This window comes from Dama dama, chromosome 8 (assembly GCF_033118175.1).
Source record: "Dama dama isolate Ldn47 chromosome 8, ASM3311817v1, whole genome shotgun sequence".
NCBI classification, from domain to species: domain Eukaryota; kingdom Metazoa; phylum Chordata; class Mammalia; order Artiodactyla; family Cervidae; genus Dama; species Dama dama.
This window is the reverse complement of record NC_083688.1, coordinates 10,609,890-10,630,796: the sequence shown is the minus strand read 5'-3', so window position 1 is coordinate 10,630,796 and position 20,907 is coordinate 10,609,890. Positions and strand designations below refer to the sequence as shown.

The window sequence follows — 20,907 nt, the reverse complement described above, 5'->3', positions numbered from 1 at the left end:
AATCTAGTAACACTATATTAATAGTAAAGAGAAAAACCACACGGTCATTTTCGTGGATGGCAGAAAATCACTTCACCAGTGTCATGCTTAGTAGTGGTATGCAAGATGTGTTCTTACTAAGTTGAGGAACAGAAAAAGAATGCTCAACAGTTAGCACTGTTACTCAGTATTATAGTGGAGGTGTAAGAATATTATTAGGCAGGCAGAAGAAATAGAGAGGTTAATATTGGGGAAAGAGGAAGAACTATTTTTATGCAGATGGGGAAAATATATACATGAAACTCAAGAATCAACCATCTTACTATTCTCATTGTTTGAAACAATAAGAGACCTTGGTAACATGGGAGATTACAAAATTAATGTACCAATATTAACAACTTCCCTATATGTAAAAAGTAATTTCTTTAGAAAATATAATGAAAAATATAACAAAGCAAAAAGACAAAATGCCAGCACAAAGAAATGTAGAGGATCTGCTAAGAGACTAAAAAAATATTAAGTAACTGGAAATATATACTCTGTTTTTAGACAGAACTCAATATTGTAAACGCATCCTTAAATTAATTTGTGGTTTGATGCAATTTAAATTAGATTTTTTTTTTAAAACTTTCATAATGTTATCTTGAAGTTTGTTTGGTAAGCATATACTTTTCTTTTAGTGATTTAAGTTTAATTTGTGTATCATCCTTTTCAAATTGCATTCAGAGAAGATTCCAGAGTTTGAGACTGCTGGCCTGTTTAGATTCAATTCCTTCATTTTAGAACAACCAAAATATAATAGCCTCTGAGAAAATTATTTCAGTTAAGAGTCTTTATCCAGGAAAAGAGTAAATTCCTAAAATTTACTCTTGTTTACTTTGTTGCTTGAAGTTAACATTAACAGCTTTTACTGGTTCAATTAATTTGTATTTTTACTCTGTTTGATATATACATTTTAGTGTTTAGTTAAATGGCATTTTCAACACTGACATGAATTTTTGAAAGCAGGCAAAACACCCTAAGTAATTATGATTTCTTTCAGAATATGTCTTAAATACCAGCATATTCTATCCTGTATTCTACTTCAGTATTTTTCTTCTGGTTTCAGATATTCAATGAATATTTTATGTTGAGAAAGAATTCTAAGGCTGTATCCAGGAAATAGAAAAAAAGGGAGTTCCAAAGAAAGAAATACATGCAAAAAAACCAAAAAGGTATTTACTAAGTTAGAAAAGTCACATTTTTCTAATGACAAAAATTTCTGATTATCTAGTATCATTCTGTATAATCTATTAATTTTCTTGATACAGTGCTTAGCACAGTGTTAAAAAATTTTAAATTAAATGTTTAATAAGTGCTTTTATGAAGAAGGATGCTACCCTCTGGGCTTCCCAGGTGGCACAGTGGTTAAAAAATCCACCTGCCAGTGCAAGAGATGCAAGAGATATGGGTTCAGTCCCCGGGTCGGGAAGATCCCCTGGAGTAGCAAATGACAACCAGCTCCAGTATTCTTGCCTGGAAAATTCCATGGACAGAGGAGCCTGGCGGGCTACAGTTCATGGGGTTGCAGAGTCAGACACGACTGAGCAACTAAGCAGGCATGCACGCACGTACAAACCTTAAGACATCCAAATTGTATCCCTTTGTATCTGCTTTTGAGTCTTATTAAACTATTATTATAAGCTATAATGAGTGTAAAATCTTAACCTTTTTTTTCCACCTTTTAAATGGACATGTATTGAAATAGGTTACAGCAAAATCCTTGGTGGTCCGTTGGTTAAGACTCTACCCTTCCACTGCAGGGGGGTGTGTTTGATTCCCAGTCAGGGAACTTACAAGATCCACATGCCGCTTGGCACAGCTTAAAGAAAAATTCATAATTTCATTGAATACAGAATGTAGAATTACAGCTTAGGTAAATCTCTCCACATGTTGATTGTTTCTAATTTTTCATTTCTGTGAGCAAGAAACACTTAATTTTTAAAACAGATTTAGCTTTTTACCCCTGTATTTAATTTTGGGGGGGAAAATCCAAGAAAAATTAATCAGACCATGGGCAATTTCATGACATCTTTTATACTCTAACCAGAGAGCAGTCTGAAGATACATACAGTTTTACAGCAAGGGCCTGAATATTTCTTTTCTTCTTAGGTCTCAGATAACTTTAGGTTTTGTTGTTTAGATTAATTTTTGTAGTTTAGTATGTGTGAAGTGGTATTTTTAAAATATTAAAATTTATTCAGTTAGTAGTGAGAATCTTTTTTCCCTGAGTGCTGATTTGATCTTTGTTGTTACTTAAACTGTCTGTATCCTTTTGCCCCATAATAGAAGATGGGTAAATGTTGTAGACATTTAAGTTTTATCTGTCATAATTATTGCAGGTATTGCTTCCATTTGTTTATATCCTTTTACTCTTAGTTGTTATTTTTCATTGCGTTAAGGTATGTTTTACAAAACCAGATCTGTTGATTTGTTTCTTATGCTTTCTTTTATTGACCCAAATTTAATATCTTTCCCACAGATGAGATAAATAGTCTATTCTGTTTTCTCCAGTATTATTTGAATGCTTAGTTCTCATAATGTATGGTGTGGATATGTTTTTCTCCACATTATCCTCAGTTTTTCTGACAATATTTAAATAAGGATTTTCTGCACTTTAAGCACTTTTGAAATTTGATAATTATTTTGGTCTTTCTAGTCTTGTGGATCTTCTTGTATTTTTTTTTTAATTGTGGTAAGTATACATAACAAAATTAATAATTTTGACCATTTTCTGTATATCATTCCATAGCATTAAGTACATTTACAATGTTGCACAGCCATCCCTCACCACTATCCTCTACTATCCTTATTTGATAGAGTTCTACCTTAAGCTGAAACATGATTGCTATTAACCTCAAGTAGATTGTTTAAATTTCTGAATTCCACTTGCCCTGTCCATAGGGGATATGAAGATGATACCAATTGTGTTTTAAGATGGTTGTGGAGATAAAATTAAGTAAGACAACAGTTGTAAAAATATGTAGTGGGTTTTACATGCTCAGTAATCGATAGGTCTCTTATCCTTCCCACTATAGTTGGTTTTCAAGACTGGTGTAGGACTGATCTTCCTTAATTGCCTTTGTTATTCTCCTCCAAGGTACTCATCATTATTTTTGTCTAATTTTCAGTAAGAAGTTTGCACATATTAGAATAAACCTTTGTTTACTTATTTGAAACATCCTGTATAGATTCTATAGATTATGATACCCAAATTAGCATTTAGTATCATCCCACCGACACTTACTACTAAGTATTGTTCTGCAAGAGACTGTTGATACGTTTTCTTGTTTTGAGCCATTTTTGTTACATCTTTTCTGATTTTGTTTTATGAGGCCTCCTAGTTTATAAATTAGAATTTAATTTGAAGAGATATCTTTAAGCTTTATGTTGGTACTTCGGGTGTTAGGACACTTGTTTCTAAATTAATTGATAGATCCCTTTAGAAGATTTCAGTTACTGTTGAATAATAGTACTTAAAGCAGTTTTCTTCAGGCCACATAGTAGAGGGTATTTTGCTATTTGTTTTCATTCTTCAGTGTATATGTGTAATTATATTTGAGGACAGCATAGTAAACATTTGCCAATTACCTACTTCTTGATACCAGCTGCTTGATAACTTCTTCAGCCTGCTGCTGCTTATAACTATTATTGCTGAGATTTATTTAATTTTGGGAAGCAGGCTGTTCATTTTCCCTGGGGAAACTTTGGTAGCCTTTTCTCCTCCAGGGGATCTTCCCAACCCAGGGGTCAAACCTATGTCTCTTACATCTCCTGAATTTGCAGGTAGGTTCTTTACCACTGGCACCACCTTTAGTTTTAGTTTTTCCAGATTTCTGCCCATGAAGGCATGTGGATATAAACTCTCTCCAAAAATGATGGTAAAGGGGTTTAGTTAAAAGTCAGTAGTAAGAATTGAAACTGGAAAATTATGAAAAGCTGTTACTATCCAAATGCCTTGAAAGTACTTAAAACAGAAAATGCACTCAGGGTATGTTTTGTTTGGCTGTTTGAGTAAGTTGTAATTACATTCATTTACACTATGTTAAGAAACTGCTTTCCACTTCTATGTCAAGCCATTGTATATTATTAGATATTTTAATTCAGAAGATATTGGATATTTCAAAAGATGAGATGGTTGGATAGCATCACTGACTCAATGGATATGAATTTGAGCAAGCTCTGGGAGTTGGTGTTGAACAGGGAAGCCTGGCATGCTATAGTCTTCCATGGTTTGGAAAGAGTCGGACACAACTGAGCAACTACACTGAACTGAATTTAAAAAGATGAATCTAAAAAAAAAAAAAAGATGAATCTCATTGAATGTAAAATAATAACAGGTTATATTAATGGTTAAAAGAAACACCCCAAAACAAAAAGACAAGCAAAATATGCAGTTAAACTTCAGATCCAGTACACGAAAGTAAGAAAACTAAAATTTGTATGGTAATTCTGTACTTTTATTATTATCAAGTACTAGAGCACCTTGTCTGTGTTATACAACACTTTCGTTTGGTGGTTAGAAAATGTGACTTTCTATTTTAAGCATGTGCCACTTGTAGAAAATGATGTAAGGTCTTAATATTAAAAGTTTTATTAGCACATTGATAAATGCTAGGAACATGATAAATACTTGTGTTCTTTGATTTAGTATAATTCAGGTATTTAACAAATTATTGGAAAGAAGGAAGAATACTATATTGATGGAAAGTATCTTACATGGGGCTTCTCTGGTAGCTCAGCTGGTAAAGAATCCGCCTTCAATGCAGGAGACCCCGCTTCAATTCCTGGTTCGGGAAGATCCCCTGGAGAAGGGATAGGCTACCCACTCCAGTGTTCTTGCCTGGAGAATCCCCATGGACAGAGGAGCCTGGCAGGCTACAGTCCATGGGTTCACAAAGAGTTGGACACGACTGAGCAACTAACCACAGCACATCTCAGTATCTTTACATGCATGTTGTGATGGAATCACACATGTTATAGTCATTATTAATATATTCTATATACAAGTGTACCAGAGTGTATGTGTACAGACTTCACATATATCACATGCCAGCAGAATCCCAGAAATTTTGCAGCACTAAGTCATATGCATCCTTTGTAGTTTGCTTTTTTTGCTAATTGTAAAATTATAAAAATTATTGGTGTTCATTGATTACTTGATTTTTAAAGTTTTTTTCAAATGTAAAAATTATCTATGACCCTTTTATTTTTCTCAGTTGAAAAATGAAAAAGATAAAGGTAATTTTTAAGATGGAAACAACCAAGGGTACTTCTTTTCAAAGAAAAAAGTAGAGGTAGAAAGGATTGTCTTCCAGTTTTACTCTTAACGAAAGTTTTCTTGTAACTGCCATAAATTTGTCTCAAGAAAACTAGAAAGCTATTCCCTTTCTGTTGTAAAATCACTGCAGTGTTACTATATTTCTAAAAAACAAAATTCAAGATTTTACCATTTAGTTTTGTATGGCTTAAGAATCTATTTCCCTGCTATTAAGAGTAGTGTCTCTTTTAAAATCCATGAGCCCTTTGATCTATAAAAGAGATCTGTGTTCTCCTTTAATATTGTTCATATTTTTAAAATAAAATAAGGAAAGCACATGTTACTGAGTACCCTCTTTTTTTTTTTTTTAAACAATTTTTCTTCCCTTCTTCTTGCTCAGGAGTAGATTTAGAACCCTTCCTCCAAGAGAAAGAATATCCCTTTCCTCTCCTTTGCTGAGAATCTACTGATTAGAGATTCAGTCATTACAGTTACAGCCTTCAATTAAGTAAAACATAGAATATTATTACTTTTTGTTTAGGTAAGAGCTCGTCACACAAAATTTTAACAGATGAGGTATTTAAAGGCATTACATTTCTCTAATGATTTGGTCCTATTTTCCTGCTTTGGGATAAAGTCATATATGTACATTATGTACATTGGCTCTGTAAAAATCCCATAGAGACAAGACATTTCATTTTAAAACTAAAACAGATATAAGCTGGTAAAACATTAACACGTTTCATCTTTCATAATTGTGAATCAGTTGCACGTCACATTGGTTATGCTCTCCTGAGTAGAGCAAAACAAGTGCAGGGGAGGTGGCTCCTGTGAGCTTTAGTTATTGCGCGCTGTAATTCTGCAGCACTGGTTATCTACGTCATGTAGTTTGAGCACTTAGCTTTTGAGGCTCTGTGGGATGAGCTACACGTGAGTGCATTGAGCATCAAGTGCTTCTGACCTTCAAACTTTTTTTTCTTTCGACATTTTAGATCAGGGCAGCGAGGAAAGCTGTGTCTGAGTCGGATAGTTGTGCATCTGATTGTATCCCTTACATTTGTTTTCTCTCCCCATTCTGGAGTGTGCCCCTAAAGTATGTTGTGTTGTACCAGGATAGAGCAGTAGAAGTGGAGTGGTGGCAAACTGGCACGATTGAAGTTTTTCAAGTCCCTTTTTATTCATTTCATCTGCAACAAGATTCTTGACTCGCTTTATTTAGCTTTGTATGTTAAGTTGGTTAAAGTGGTTGGTAAAAAGTGAAAACAGGTGTGACCTTAATTAAAAGCAAAAACAATCACGTATTTTGGAGAAGTACTATTTTCATTTTTGTTAAATAGAAATGGGGAATTTTTAGTTTTTGTAATTATTTAGTTTTCTAACATCTTTCTGTGTCTCCTGGCAGTAGGACCCAATAAGGTGTTCTTACCAGTAAGTGTGGGCTTCCCTGATAGCTCAGTTGGTAAAGAATCCGCCTGCAATGCAGGAGACCCCGTTTGATTCCTGGGTTGGGAAGATCCCCTGGAGAAGGGAAAGGCTACCCTCTCCAGTATTCTGGCCTGGAGAATTCCATAGACTGCATAGTCCATGGGGTCGCAAAGAGTCGGACACGACTGAGCCACTTTCACTTTCTTTTTTTTTTCCCCACCAGTAAATGTGGGGCTTAGAGTCCCTGTTTTTCTTCTTTAGTTTGAAAATTAGAACAGGAAGAGCAGGGGCTGAGAAATTAAAGATTTTGCTTTAATAATTGACTAAGCAGTACATTTAGTGGAGCTCGTTATTTCAGGATAAAATGGATCCTAGCTCTCATTTTTATTTTCCTTAATTCTGTGATTCAGTATTTCACTTTATTTATTTGCATTATTAAAATAGATCCAAAAGAATTGAATTTTCCTTTATGTTAATTACATATATACAGATAGTTGGTTGTGAAAGTATTTACTCAATGTTTCAGTTTACCTGCTATTTAAAGTGATTCCGTGTGTGTTAGCAGTTATGTAAATATTCCATGTTAAAGCAGGCTGGATGTTATCATAAATTATTGACTGGCTTGGCTAATGTTTAAAATTTTTAATATAACCCAAATTTTTAAAAAATTGTGTCTTAGTTTATTTACATGGCTGTTGTAAAGTGTTTAATGCCTTGGGCACTATAGTAACCATGTTTTAAGTACAGCAGAAGTGGTTCCACGTGTTGGCTTTTGCAAGGTATTATAAAGTCGGGTAAACCTACCTGACTTGGTGCAGCATGTCAAGTTTGAAAAGCCACGTGCAGATTTGAGATTTTGAGATTAGAGCTCACGTAGAAAGATTGAGGTAGCAAAATATTTTAAAAATTATTCTCTGATGGCCTCAATGATAATGCTCTAAGAGTACATAAAGTGTTGAATCCCCGTTCTTGTTTAAACAGATTGTGAAGACTGCTGGGGGACACTTGCAATCCAGTCACAAAAGTGTAATAAAGAAATATTGGTCCTGATGGAAGAAGAGCAAGATTTACCAGAGCAACCAGTAAGTATTTCCTTTAACAATTTAAAGTTGATTGTAGAAAGGCTAATTTTAAGAGACTTTAACTGTTATTCAGTTACACTACAGATTCTAAGTTAGAAATAAAATTGAGGAAAGGACTCCTTAATAATATTCTTCTAAGAAAACAGTGTTCTTAAATTTATATTTTGCTGACTTAATGCCGAAGAGTCTGATTAGAAAATTCAGCTTTACAAAATAAGTATTGAAAAAAAAAAGAAGTCTTGTATTTAGAAATGCCATTTTCAAAAAGCAGTGGCTAATTTGCAGCAACGTGGATGGACCTAGAAATTGTCAAGTTGAGTGAAGTGAGTCGGACAAAGGAGAAGTATCGTATGACATCCTTTGTGCTGCTGCTGCTAAAACATGACTGTCGCTTCAGTCAAGTCTGACTCTTTGGGACTCTGCAGACTGTAGCCTGTCAGGCTCCTCTGTCCATGGGATTCTCCAGGCAAGAATACTGGAGTGGAGTTGTCATGTCTTCCAGCGGATCCTCTCGACCCAGAGATCGAACCCACATCTCTTATGTCTCCTGCTTTGGCAGGCGAATTCTTTACCACTAGCACCACCGGGGAAGCCCCGACATCCCTTATATGTAAAATCTAAAAAGAAATAATACAAATTAACTTATTTATAAAACAAAACAGACTCACAGTCTTAGAAAAGGAACTTACGGTTGCCTGTCGGGAAGGATGGGGTGAAGGGATAGTTAGGGAGTTTGGGATGGACATGTGTACACTGTTATATTTAAAATGGATAACCAACAAGTTCTACTGTATAACTCAGGGAACTGTGCTCAATGTTAGATGGGAGGGGAGTTTGGGGAAGAATGGATATATCTATATGTGTGGCTGAGTCCCTTTGTTGTCCACGTGAAACTATCACAGCATTGTTGATCGGCTATACTCCAATATAAAATAAATTGTTGTCGTTTTTAAAGCAATGATATTCTTTTTTAGAAAATAAAAGAGGACATTTACCAAACAGTATATACCATTTCTGCTAGAAAATCTAGTTTTATTTTTGCCTAAATTTCCCTGACTAAATTTTTTTAAGTAGTAATAGTTGAAGAAAATCTAATTTGACCACTGGCTAATTCTTTTTTTTTTTTTTCATTTATTTTTATTAGTTGGAGGCTAATTACTTTACAATATTGTAGTGGTTTTTGCCATACATTGACATGAATCAGCCCTGAATTTATATGTGTCCCCCATCCCGATCCCCCCTCCCGCCTCCCTCTCCATCCCATCCCTCTGGGTCTTCCCAGTGCACCAGCCATGAGCACTTGTCTCATGCATCCAACTTGGGCTGGTGATCTGTTTCACCCTTGATAGTATACTTGTTTCAATGCTGTTCTGTCAGAACATCCCACCCTTGCCTTCTCCCACAGAATCTAAAGTCTGTTCTGTACATCTGTGTCTCTTTTCCTGTTTTGCATATAGGGTTATCATTACCATCTTTTTAAATTCCATATATATGTGTTAGTATACTGTATTGGTGTTTATCTTTCTGGCTTACTTCACTCTGTATAATGGGCTCCAGTTTCATCCATCTCATTAGAACTGATTCAAATGAATTCTTTTTAATGGCTGAGTAATATTCCATAGTGTATATGTACCACAGCTTCCTTATCCATTCGTCTGTTGATGGGCATCTAGGTTGCTTCCATGTCCTGGCTATTATAAATAGTGCTGTGATGAATATTGGGGTACATGTGTCTCTTTCAGATCTGGTTTCCTTGGTGTTTATGCCTAGGAGTGGGATTGCTGGGTCATATGGCAGTTCTATTTCCAGTTTTTTAAGGAATCTCCACACTGTTCTCCATAGTGGCTGTACTAGTTTGCATTCACACCAACAGTGTAAGAGGGTCCCCTTTTCTCCACACCCTCTCCAGCATTTATTGCTTGTAGACTTTTGGATAGCAGCCATCCTGACTGGCGTGTAATGGTACCTTATTGAGGTTTTGATTTGCATTTCTCTGATAATGAGCGATGTTGAGCATCTTTTCGTGTGTTTGTTAGCCATCTGTATGTCTTTAGCTAATTCTTTAAAATAGATAAGACCCTCGAGAATAAGTTGAATTCTTAATTTCTTTTAAATATTTAACATAAATAAAATAATTTTAAATGTACTTGGGTGCTACAGATTTATTGCCTTACCATGGTTTCTTTTTTCTTCTTTTGGTCTTTTTAAGTGTTGTGGTTTTTTTTTTTTTAAATCCATAGCATTTAAAAAAGGAAGACAATAGTAATCATTCTCTTAAAATACTTTTCTGTTAAGGAATCTTTTTCTTTTACTTGAGCTTCTTTTTCTGAAATAAGATAAATACTGATTCAGTTTGCTCTCCTGAATAAGCCTCTTGCATTTTATTTAAAGAGAATAGTGAGTGGTACATTTTTACCTCTCAGTAAAAGTCCAGCCTAAAAAACTTTGAATTTTGAAAGCAGATAAGAGTATGTTTTTCATGTTCTAGATGTATTCTCTACATCAATGAAAGATGGTCATCTGCTTCCATTTAAATGATAAAGTCCTCTAATATATTTTAAGTATTTTACTTTATGTTGAGACATGCATATCAGTGATTCCTTTGCTATTAACTCTTTTAGTCCCCTCATTTAAGTATAAAGCTAGGAAGACCTAGGCAGTTGGTAAAATGACCTTTTGAGACATTTAAAATGTCATTCCCCTATCCCTGGTGGAACATTAATAATCAGGGAAATGGTAGGGTTAAAAATCATCCTCAGTGATGTATCAAAGATATATACTATATGAACAAATAGCTGAATTAGAGACACTGAATGTACCAAGGAAGATTGTGTCATTGAGTTTTTAATGTTGTAAGACAAACGTCTGGTCATAGTTTCAAAAGGCTTATGTAAATGTTGACATACTGATGAAATGAGTATTATTAGTTGCTCCTTACCTGTTTAAGGTAGTGAGACTTGTGAAGCTGACCTGTTGGTGAGTCATTTTTCCCCCTCTGCTTCATTTCCTTGTCATTCTACTCAGTTTCCATAACATGACATGCAAAACCTGATTGTTATTTCAGAGAGAGGTGAGAAATTAAAGTGGTTTAAAAGCAGATTTTCTGGGAATTTCCTGGTGGTCCAGTGGCTGGGAATCTCCGCTTCCACTAACAGGGACATCGGTGTGATACCTGGTGGGTGACTAAGATCTCACAAGCCATATGGCGTGGCCAAAAATTTTTTTTAAATTAAAAAAAGTAAAAATTTTCTGCTGACTGTAAATGATGATTGTCATGAGACATCTTTTTTTTTTTTAATTGGTTTGTACCTGGGTCTTTTTGAACTTTTGAACTGTGGTGTTGGAGAAGACTCTTGAGAGTCCCTTGGACTGCAAGAAGATCCAGCCAGTCCATCCTAAAGGAGATCAGTCCTGGGTGTTCATTGAAAGGACTGATATTGAAGCTGAAACTTTGGCCACCTCATGTGAAGAGTTGACTCATTGGAAAAGACCCTGATGCTGGGAGGGATTGAGGGCAGGAGGAGAAGGGGACAACAGAGGATGAGATGGCTGGATGGCATCACCGACTCGATGAACATGGGTTTGGGTAGACTCCGGGAGCTGGTGATGGATAGGGAGGCCTGGCATGCTGCAATTCATGGGGTCGCAAAGAGTTGGACACGGCTGAGTGACTGAACTGAACTGAACTGAACCTGGGTCTTAATTTATAAAGGTGACTGAGTGACAACACAAAGAGGTCAGTGCCATTGAAAGAGAAGTTTTCTGTTACAATTCTCTTAGAAATAAGAGACACAGCATGCCACACAGGGCCACAGGGAGAGCACCAGTGTCATTCAGGAGGCAGAGACACACAGAGCAATCCTGGAATGTAGTGTAGGGGAATGCATAGGCCACTGCCTTAATTGAGGTTTCTTTAGGCAAGGTAAGGCAGGGTAATTGTTTCCTTAGGATTGGAGGTTTGAGATACAGAAACTTATCACTAGGTATCTGGCCCTGGGTTTATTTAGAGCAGGGGAATATAGTTCAGAATATGGTTCAAAATGTAGACTCTGGATTGCAGGGGAAGATGTAAGCAACTTTGGCTCTTAGTTTGGCCCTGTGATTAATGGGTGTGAAATAGACAAATAGAGAAAATGTGGAACATGTATTAACTGTTAACATTAACTGGGATAAGAAGAGTTAATGTCAGATGTTGAGGAAAATTTTCACAGACTGTAGTAGAGATCTGAAGCTTCAGTGGAAAAAGTGGTTCTGTCTCAAGTTGATAAAGATAAAGTCATGATTTTTTAAAATTTTATTTTATTGTGGTGTGGTTGGTGTATAATGTTGTATTAGTTTCTGGTGCACTGCAAAGTGATTCAGTTATACATATATATAATACTTTGCGTCTGCTCATCCCAAACTCCCAGTCCACCCCTCTTCCACTCCCCGCTCCCTTGGCAACCACAAGTCTGTTCTCTATGTTTGTGGGTCTGTTTCTGTTTGATAGATAAATTCATTTGTATCATGTTTTAGATTCCAAACATATAAGTGATTTGGTATCTGGTAAGGGCCTGCTTCCTGCCTCATAGACTGCTGTATTTTTGCTGTGTCTTCACATGGTGGAAAGGGCAAAGGAAGTCTCCTTTATAAGGGCACTAATCGCATTCATAAGGGCTCCACCCTCATAATCTTACCATCCCAAAAGCCCCACTTGCACATTTTCTCATACTGGGAATAAAATTCCAAAATATCAATTGGTGGTGGGGGGGGGGGGAGAGGGTTGGAATACAGACATTCAGTCTATAGCATCCTGTGTACCCAGGGAGAGGAAAAAGACTAGTGAATATTTATAAGTGAATCTACCATAATCTTTTCTTTGGTTCACCTGTTTCATTTTCTCATTTAAAAAGCAATATGTAACTCCTTTCCCTATACATTTCTCTTAAGAGAAACAACCCCAAATACCATCCATTGCTGCATCCAGATCAAGTCCAGGATCTGAAACTCACTAGTTTCTACTAGATCCAGATGTGACCTCTTTTGAACTGGTAGCCTGTGAACTTAAGACACATGTCTTGCCTCCCATTGCAAGTCATGTTCCGTATGCAGTGATGGAATAGGCAGTTGTCTCTGCCATGGGTATTTACCTTTCTAGTAATTTGGAATGCTTATTCTCACTCTCTATATGCTGATTTCCTTATGTCAAGTTCTGGAAGTCAAATTAATAATTAGGTGACTATTGGTAAGGGCTTCCCTGATGGCTCAGATGGTAAAAAATCTGCAGTGTAGGAGACCTAGGTTTGAACCCTGGGTTGGGAAGATCCCCTGGAGAAGGGAATCGCAACCCACTCCAGTATTCTCTCCTGGAGAATTCAATGGACAGAGAGCCCTGGCGGGCTGCAGTCCATGGATTGCACAGAGTTGAACACAACTGATCGACTAACATTGCCACTGTCTGTTGGTAAGTGTGATCAAAGAAAATAGTATTATATTTTTTTTATGTGTGTAATTTCATTAGGTTATGATCACACTCTTTCCCCAACTAGAACATACAGTATAACTTTCTACTAAAGAGAAGGATATGCTTTGTTGGACAGTGATGGATAAATTCTGACTTAAACGTCTTCCCTTTTAAGACTTCATGCAGACTTTTGTTGGGTTTATTATTCCCAAGATTACAGTTTACCAAGCTGTAGTATGACTTAGCCTCTTGTTAAAACTTAAGAAGCATAATAATTATATACTTGTAAGTCATCTCAGAATAATTCTGGAGTGACATTTGAGATGCGTAATGTAATTTTCTTATCTAGAAAGTGGTATTTCTTAGTATAACAATTGTATATCACTTTCTTTCATAAACTGCTCGCTCTCATTTGTTCTCTCCCTATCCACTCCCCTTCACCAATTTCATTTTCAGAGCAGGTCTTTGAAGTAGATAGTCATGTTTTATTTTCAGAGAGGTAGACACACAGTGAATTAACTCTCAGAACTGACCTTGAACCTGTATATTCTGAATTCATATGTTGTGTTGTTTGTATTCCTTTGCTCTGCTATATTTAAAGCTTCACTTTTTTTGTTGTTGTTATGTTTTTAAACAAAGGCACAAATAGAACTCTGATTCATGAATTTGTCAGTAGATCTTCCTTTAGTGACCTTTAGTTATAACATGCCCATAAGATTATGTCATTTTTTAAATGACAGCTCTATTTATTGAGATGTAATTCACATCCATTTTAAAGTATCCGATTGGATGGTTTTTAGGATATTCACAGAGTTTTGCTGCTGTCACCAGAGTTGATCTTAGAACATTTCATCACTCCAGAAAGAAACTGTACCCATTAGCAGTCACCCCTCAATTCTGCCCTCACCCCAATCCTAGGCAACTACTAATTTACTCTCCTGTTGACCTTTTGTGAGTATTTCATATAAATGGAATTATATAGTATGTGGTCCTTTGTGACTGGCTCCTTTCACTTAGCATAATCTTTTCAAAGTTTACCTGTATTAGCATGCACAAGTATTGATACCTCATTCCCTTTTATTGTGGAATGTTTTGTTATATGGATTTATTTTATCATTCATCATTTTATTTGTCATTATTGTGTTTATCAATTCATCTATTCATGACACTGGGTTTCCCCTTTTTTGCTGTTTTGAATAATGCTGATATGAACATTCATGTCCAGGCCTTTGTATGGATATATGTTTTCATTTCTCTTTGGTTATATAGTCAGGAATGGAATGGCTGGATTATATGGCAGCTTTATGTTTAACTGTTTGAGAAACTGCTAGACTGTTTTCCAAAGTACCTGCACTGTTTCACTTTTTGTCCATTTCTGGATTGTATTATTTGAACGCATCCTTTTGTAATCCAATGAAATCTGTATCCTTTAAGTTAGTTTAATGCCTCTATACCAAGATACCATGTTTCCTATCCCTGACTTACAGGAGGACGGAATTGCCCAAATCAAGAGAAACAGTGGGTCATGAAAGGTACAGAATTAGCTGGGAGCACATTTTCCACCCCCTGACTTCTTTGTTTGGTAGACATGTCTTTAGGTTCATTTTCTCTGTTTCTGTTTGTGTGTATATACTCTACTGAGTTGGCACTGTAGTAGATAACAAATGAAAAAACATAGTTCTTCCTTGAAAGGCCATTATGAATATATTTTAAAATTTTGCTCCAGGGCTTTTTTTTTTTGCGTTTTCTAGCTAAATTTGTTACTCTTTTGCTCTAATAAAATGAAGACTGTGATAAGTTAGATTCTTCATTGCTCTGGTTTTCTTTGTATGGGTTACTGTTGTAAACTATAGACTGTTTTAAATTCATTTCTTTGACTGCAAAGAGAGTCTTTGGGTGAGCTAAGCATAAATTCATCACCACTATTGGAAAATTACTTTATTATCTGGCATTGTGTAAATACTGTCTTCTTCAGGTGGGAAAGACAGCACATTTTCTAATAGCCTGTATTAAGTTGAATTTTTCTTGTCTTAAGCCTTGCAGTTTCCGGTCAAAACAGTTTTCCAGCATTATTGCATGAGTGTATTTTTCTCCCATACCTTTCATTGAGGTTTTGTCGTGTATTGGTAATACAGTTAAATTCTTTCGTCACAGTGTATATACCGTCACGTAATCCCTTTACCTCCTGGTTGGTTTATGATATCTTTTATCATATGGAAGTTTCGAATTTTTGTAAAATCAAACTTATTTTCTCCTTTATGACTTTTGAATTTAATATATTTACTAAGGGTTTACCTACCTCAAGGGTTTTGTTTTTGTTTTCTTTTTTTTTCATATACTTTTGTAATTTTGTTTGTAAACTTAGAGGATATTTTAATACCTCTTATTAATTTTATCTTTTTTGGCACCTATGAAAGTTAAGGCAGCATTATATAATGTCAGTTGATAGTCGTAAGCAAGGATCCAAGAGTATTTGGTTCTTTTTATTTTGTCGTGTTTTCTCATGAGGAATAGATGTCCATGAGAAATTGAATGGACCTGGGATTTATGTTGTATTTATTATTTATTTTGAAATTTTAAATTTAATCATATTTAATAGCTATATTCCCACCGAATATGTTTGTTTGAAATTGTTTATTAGCAGGGACTTCCCTGGCGGTCCGGTGGTTAAGACTCCCAGTGCAGGGGGCACAGGTTCAGTCCTTCATGGGGAAACTAAGATCCTGCATGTTGCACAGCATGGCCTAAAAAACATTGTTCAGCAGAGTTTCTGCCTCTCTGCATACCTAACTACTTATAATGGGTTGGTGGTACTCTTTGTACTTTGCGAGCTTGAAATACTTTTTAAGTATTCATAATGCGTATGGCTAAGCACACTAAACTTACTTCTGTAACTAGTTATTCTAATTCAAAAACCCTACAATCAGATTCTTTGTAGTATTTAAAACAACAACAACAACAGGGAAAATCATTAGTAATGTTAACCATAGATCTTCCATTTGTGACTTCTTAAACTGTTTCAATGGAAATGCTTTTACCTTAGAAGGATTTAGAGAAGATGAAAATATGGGAAAAAACAGAATAGTGTGAAGCATATTTTTTAAATTACTGGTAACCTGATAGGAATTTATTTTTATTTTTGGCATGTAAGTAAAAGATATTTCTATTAAATAAATGGTTAGATGTTTGCAAAATTGCCATACTTACTGTTTGAAAATATATTTATGTGTCTCGTAAAAGTAACCCAATTTGATTTCAAGATTGGATACCTTATCCTGGTAAACATTCTGTGTTGAGTAAAAATCCTGGTAAACCTTTTATTTTGCCTTGAGTTTAGAAAACACTGTTTTCATTAAAAAGAAAAACAAGCCCATCTTTAACTCTCAAATATATCAGAGGTTAATGAAATAAATATAAGTCTAAGCAAGACAAAAGGAAACAGTTACCCTGTAATTTATTAGTTAATCTGAGGCTGCTATTTGAGCAGCTAGATGATTTTAAAAACAGATCATGACATTGATGCTTTTGTATATTTATTTTACAGGTGAAGAAAGCCAAGATGCAGGAATCGGGAGAGCAAACTTTAAGGTATACAAAGTTGAATTTCTTTTTAATGACCTACTTACAATTTGTTTTTACCTGCTGATCAGTATATGGACATGATTTGGATTGACTTACTCTCATTTTGATTTTTAGCATCAGTTTTTATGTTTCGAAATTATTTGATTTAAGGTGAAAATTATCCTCTAAAACTTTGTCCTTAAAGTAAAGTTTGTCCTTGAAACATATAAGTGCTGAATTTTTCTCCTTGTTTATTCATTATTTATTCAGTGGAATGTACCAATCTCATGTTATCACTCAGAGCCTGTGATACGTGAAGGAGACACAATGGTGAATATTCTTCAGTTAGGTGTACAGTATACATAATAGGAAAAATAGAAATTTTAAAAAAATCCAGGGAGTTAATCCTTAATTACCAGATGGATATGGGACATCTTAATCATTAGCTCTGCTCCCCTTACAGGAAAGAGGCAGCTTCTTTGCATGTCATACTCTGGCTTCCACACACCATGATTTTCAGTTGTCCACAGTTCTTACCTCCTGTTTTTTGTCTACCAGCCAGATGAACCAATAACCGCATCCCCTCTAACATCTTAATTTCAAGAATCCTAATCTTACACTTCACACACTAGCATTCCAGCTCATTTATTCTATTGTCATACTAGCCCTGTGTCTTACTTTACACTTCCACTTATAATGGCAGTGATCTATCGTATTTTCACTGTCAGGCATTGACCCCTCAAAACAGACTTCAGTATCTTCCTATGCTGCTCAAAAGATAAGATCTATTACTTGAATAAATTTCTTACAAACATTCTTAACTTCCTCTCCCTTTTCCCTGTCATCCTTCCCTAGCCTAACCTGCTGTTTAAAAACCCTAGTTAAACCCTCCTATTCACCTGTTTCATACTTATTCCCAATCATCTGAACACTTGTGATAGGAAAACACAAAACTGTGGTCACTGGTCTCACTTTCTAGTCATGAGTACATCTCAGCAGGCACTTAAACATTTTTGGTGGTCCAGTCACTCTTCCTGGTTTATTACACAGTCGTAAAATCATTTCTCTTTCCTCCGTACTTTCCTTCACTCCTCCTCTCCTTTCCTCCCTGCCTGTCAGCCTGCCTTCCTTTCTTCCTGCCTGCCTCCCCCACTTCTTCCCTCCTGCCTCGCCTCTCCTCCCCCCTCCCCTTCCGTTTACTCAGCTGGGGATCTGGCTCCCTGATGTAAAGAGAAACCAGAAGTGGATAGGGACTGCCTTACTTGTCTCATCACTGAATCTACCCCTTAACTACTTCACTGCTTCTCTGTAGTAGTCTCTGCTTCCCTTTTCTCTGAAGTTAATTCCCTTGCTCATCTCTCTCCAGTTGTGCAGTGGAGCCTCTCAGCTTCATCTTTTCCTCCTGCTATTCCTTCTGTCTCTTTCAGCAACTGCTTTATTGGGATGAAATACAGACAACCTAAAATTCACCATTTCAGTAATTTCTAAGTGTATAATCCGGTGGTACTAAGTACATTCACATTGATATGCAACCATTACCACCATCTATCTCAAGGACTTTTTTTATCTTCCCAAACTGAAACTCTGTATTCATCAGACTCTCCATTTCCCCCTTCTTCTAGCTCCTGGCAACCATCATTCTGCTCTGTCTCTATGATTTTGACTACTCTTTAGCAGTCTTAAATTATTTGTCTTTCTGTGACTTGTTTGTTTCATTTAGCCTGATGTCTTAATGGCGTATCCATTTGTAGTGTGTGTCAGAGTTTCCTTCCTTTTTAAAGCTGAATAATACTCCATAGTAGTCCATACCACGTTTTGTTTATCCATTCATTGGTTGATTGTGTTTATTATTGTGAAGAGTTACATTGACTGAAAAAGAGGTATTTGTGATGCTTACTTTTGGAGTTTGGGTGTTTCTGCTCTTTTTTTGGAGGAGGGAAATTTTATTTTGGAGCATTTTTTTTTCAATCATACACATGTTGTTAAGTAAATTTTATATAACAGGATGATCATATTTTGAGATAGTAATAATTTTTCTAGATATAATTTCAAATATTCAACAAAGTGCTAGAGTTAATTCACTGTCTTGATGCTTTTATTTCTGTTTAATCTCTAGATACTTAGTTGAATACATAGGAGATTTTGCTATAAGAATCCAGGACCATAGGATTTTAGAAACTTGTCCATTGTACACCAGACCATCCAAGTATACCTTCTACAATACAAGATCTAGAAATAGTCTTTCAATAGTTGGTATAACAGTGATCCCAGACTTACTCAGACCAGTCTTACACATAGAAGACCAGTCACTATAGTCAGAAATGTGAAGTTCTTATCTGGGTTTATACCGTTCTCCTTGGAATCTGATTTAATTAGGCGTAAGATGGGGCTCAGAAGTCTGTATTTTTACCAATCATTCAGGTAATTATAAGAAATAAGCCATTTTGGGAAACAATGATACAACTACTTAGTATGATTTCTTACCCATGCTTTTCAATTTCCATAGTCATATCTTGGTTAGTATATTAAGTGCTGTTTTGAAAGTACAGACATTTGAGTGAATAGATTAAGGTAAACTTCATCTGGGGATTTACTTTTTAAAATTAATTACATCTGAGGAAAAATTGTGTGAACATTCAGAATATACCAGGGAAACAACCTTTATTGATACTGTGCTTAAATATTAGAGGTTCATTCAGAAAAGATACAAGAGCTTTAAGAATTTTGGTGCTTTGTACTTTTTTTATAAGTAGCATTTCTTTTTAAATTTTTCTATGTAGAAACTATTCTTACTGTTTATTAGTCTTATCTTTCCAAAAAAGAAAAACTGCAAAAAAAAATTTTTGTTGATGGCATAATGTTCCCTTGTATGAGGATACATTACATATTTTTTACCTAGTTCTTTAGCTAGTTGGACATTGGTTTCCAAAATTTTATATAACAAATCATGTTGCAGTGAAAATACTTCTTCATTAGTTTACTTTATATACACCAGTTCCAGTTACTCACCCACCATTAATATGTAACCATAGTTCTTTTCATACTTCTCTGACATAGTGTCACAAACTTTTTGTCTTTGCTAACTTAATAAGTGGAAAAAAAATTTTTAGTCTTAAAAAAAGTCACGTCTTTCCCAGTATGTGGCGTATCTGCGACAGTGTCCTCTACTTCTTCCTAGAGTGTAGAACAGCAAAGCAGATTTCTTGCTGAGGGAACATGAATGTGGGAAGCATAACCTGGGCTGGTGAGAAGTTGTATTATAATAGTACTGGCTACAGTTATATTGTGCTTACTCTCTTCTAGTCTTTGCTCTAAATACTTTTCACATATTGACTCATTAATCCCTATAACAGCCCTGAAGGTAGGTTCCATAATTATCCCTCATTGACGGTTGGTAAAACTGGAGTACAGAGAAGTTCAGTGACTTGCCCAAAGCCATAAAGCTAGTTTTGGCAAAGTGCAATATGAACTCAAGCAGTCTGGTTCCAGAGTCTGCACCCTTAAGCACTGTACTATACTAGTGGTTGAGGGAATAAGGGGAGAGTTGGAAAGTAAGTAGGAGGAAGAGGGAGGATGTTGTGAAAGATCAAAGGGTAGTCTCCATTTCATAATCTCAGTGACGATCTTCCCAACATTAAAGTATCTAACACAATGATTTATCCTCCTAGTTTATATGACTTAGTCTTTTTCAATTTCTCTTAATTTGTCTTATAAGTTTTTTTAAAAAAAGATTTTGCTAAGTTTGGGGTATAATAACAAAAATTTGTTTGTTTTTAATTGGGAGAAAACAAGTGCAGTGTAATGCACCATCTTAAGGTTCAGAACCCCTTCTTGTGTAAGCATGTGTAGTTTGAAAAAGCTTTTCAAGTGATTGTGAGGACCATTGTCTGAAGTTAGTCATCTCCCTACATTCCTTTGGTACTTTGGAAATAAAGTGAGAGCAGTTTTAGGTGCTGTAGAGTTTTTCTTTTACCATGTGGTCTTTAGAGAAAATCTGAGTTGCCTGTTGCTTATATGAAATTTCCACATGGTATAAAAACAGTCATGGTCTAGGGATGTGACAAAGAACTGGAATGCTGAAGGTACTAGGCCTGGCCTTAGCTGTTACGTAGCCGATA

General features: G+C 35.6%; 1 protein-coding gene across 4 annotated transcripts in view; it reads left to right on the top strand.

The window, feature by feature from the left end:
- The window catches only part of EYA3 (EYA transcriptional coactivator and phosphatase 3), an 88,836-nt gene that overhangs the window by 13,532 nt on the left and 54,397 nt on the right, over nt 1–20,907 (top strand). Inside the window, exons 1-3 of one of the 4 annotated variants that reach the window (XM_061148351.1) lie at nt 1,097–1,193; nt 7,685–7,785; nt 16,773–16,816. In XM_061148351.1, coding sequence (XP_061004334.1) covers nt 1,175–1,193; nt 7,685–7,785; nt 16,773–16,816 — 164 coding nt within the window. In that variant the 5' untranslated portion in view covers nt 1,097–1,174. Of the gene's footprint in view, nt 1–1,096; nt 1,194–7,684; nt 7,786–16,772; nt 16,817–20,907 lie in introns of those variants that run through there. The other 3 variants (XM_061148348.1, XM_061148350.1, XM_061148349.1) reach the window with 3 other exon arrangements.